General features: G+C 32.6%; 1 protein-coding gene across 1 annotated transcript in view; it reads right to left on the bottom strand.

The window, feature by feature from the left end:
• Positions 1-186: 186 nt before the first annotated feature.
• LOC109861793 (complement component 1 Q subcomponent-binding protein, mitochondrial) overlaps positions 187-1221 on the bottom strand; it is a 3426-nt gene continuing 2391 nt past the window's right edge. Inside the window, exons 4-5 of the mRNA XM_020441601.1 lie at positions 864-952; positions 187-524 (exon numbers count right to left, since the gene is read on the bottom strand). Of these exons, the coding sequence (XP_020297190.1) occupies positions 375-524; positions 864-952 (239 nt within the window). The 3' untranslated portion in view covers positions 187-374. The remainder of the gene's footprint in view (positions 525-863; positions 953-1221) is intronic.

The following is a 1221-nucleotide window of genomic DNA, read 5'->3' as shown; positions in this document are numbered from 1 at the left end:
AATTTATCAACAACTTTTTTAAAAGAAATATTGTTATAATTTTTGTTCAACAAACCTGCACAAATTTACATGATATAAAAAGATAAAATCATTTTGAAGAAAAAAAAGAATCTACGTGCAACTAGACGGTAATGGAGTTGAAAAATTTAGTAGACAATAACTGTTTCAGTGTGATTTCTTTCTATCATATCTTGGACATTTCAGTTTATTGAAGATTGGAAACATACACTGCCTTTCGTGCGCAATAACGATCGAATTACACTTCAATATGTTTTCATTCTGTGTGTATTATATGCGTTTATTAACAACTGTCTTACTTAGTGTGTGTAATTACAACTAGTAATTCATAAAATCTTAAATGTTAATTCTTAGAATTACTTTCCGGAAGTGAACTTCGACAAACCCTCCAACAAGCTAACGTACGCCGTATGTTCGTAGGACGTGCTCAGCTCGATCAATTTGGCCGCAAAGTCGTTCGAAATACCTTTTTCTTCGAGATAATTCATCAGAAGGTCATACAGATACTGAAAAATAATCCTCGTCTCAAGTACTTGAAGACAACATACATGTATTACAAAAAAAATTGTCAACAATAGTGTTGCATTGTTATAAGACATCATGAAGACAAACTATTCGTGATGCTATACTGTAACAATGTAACCGTAATTTCCCAAAGATTAATAATCAAAATTGCTACTGTACAGCATTTTGTACTCAACACTTTGGGATGCTAGTAAACCGTTTGTACAAAATTACTTAAAACTCAATTGTGTAATTAACGTGCAAATTCTCAAGTTTTTTTTATGGTTTATTATCGAGTTACGTATTTTTGTATATTGAGTGGGAAGTAATATAATACTTACACCATCCAGAATCTCACCCGCTACAGAATACACTTTATCAGTGTTTTTTCCTTCGTATAAGGTAATTTCGTCAATGCCAAAGATGTCATCTACAAAAAAAAAAAAAAAAAAACATCAGTAGCCTTCGCCTGTCGATCAGTTAAATGGACAGGGGTGTAGGAGACAATAATGACTGCTTTTAGTTGACTCAACAATTGAGAGTCATCGTTTTGTTCTTTCCGTATATGATTGATCGTGTCAGGGACTTATTACCGGTATTATACTAGAGATTGTATACCGTTACCGTTATAGTACCGAAACCGATATATACCGAAAACCGTAATAAAATACCGGTATTATTTCGGTATTCCTACTAATG

Source organism: Pseudomyrmex gracilis, unplaced genomic scaffold (assembly GCF_002006095.1).
Source record: "Pseudomyrmex gracilis isolate BER0280 unplaced genomic scaffold, ASM200609v1 scaffold_1042, whole genome shotgun sequence".
Taxonomy (NCBI): Eukaryota; Metazoa; Arthropoda; class Insecta; order Hymenoptera; family Formicidae; genus Pseudomyrmex; species Pseudomyrmex gracilis.
Note: the sequence above shows the minus strand (reverse complement) of the source record. Positions and strands in the feature narration are given on the sequence as shown.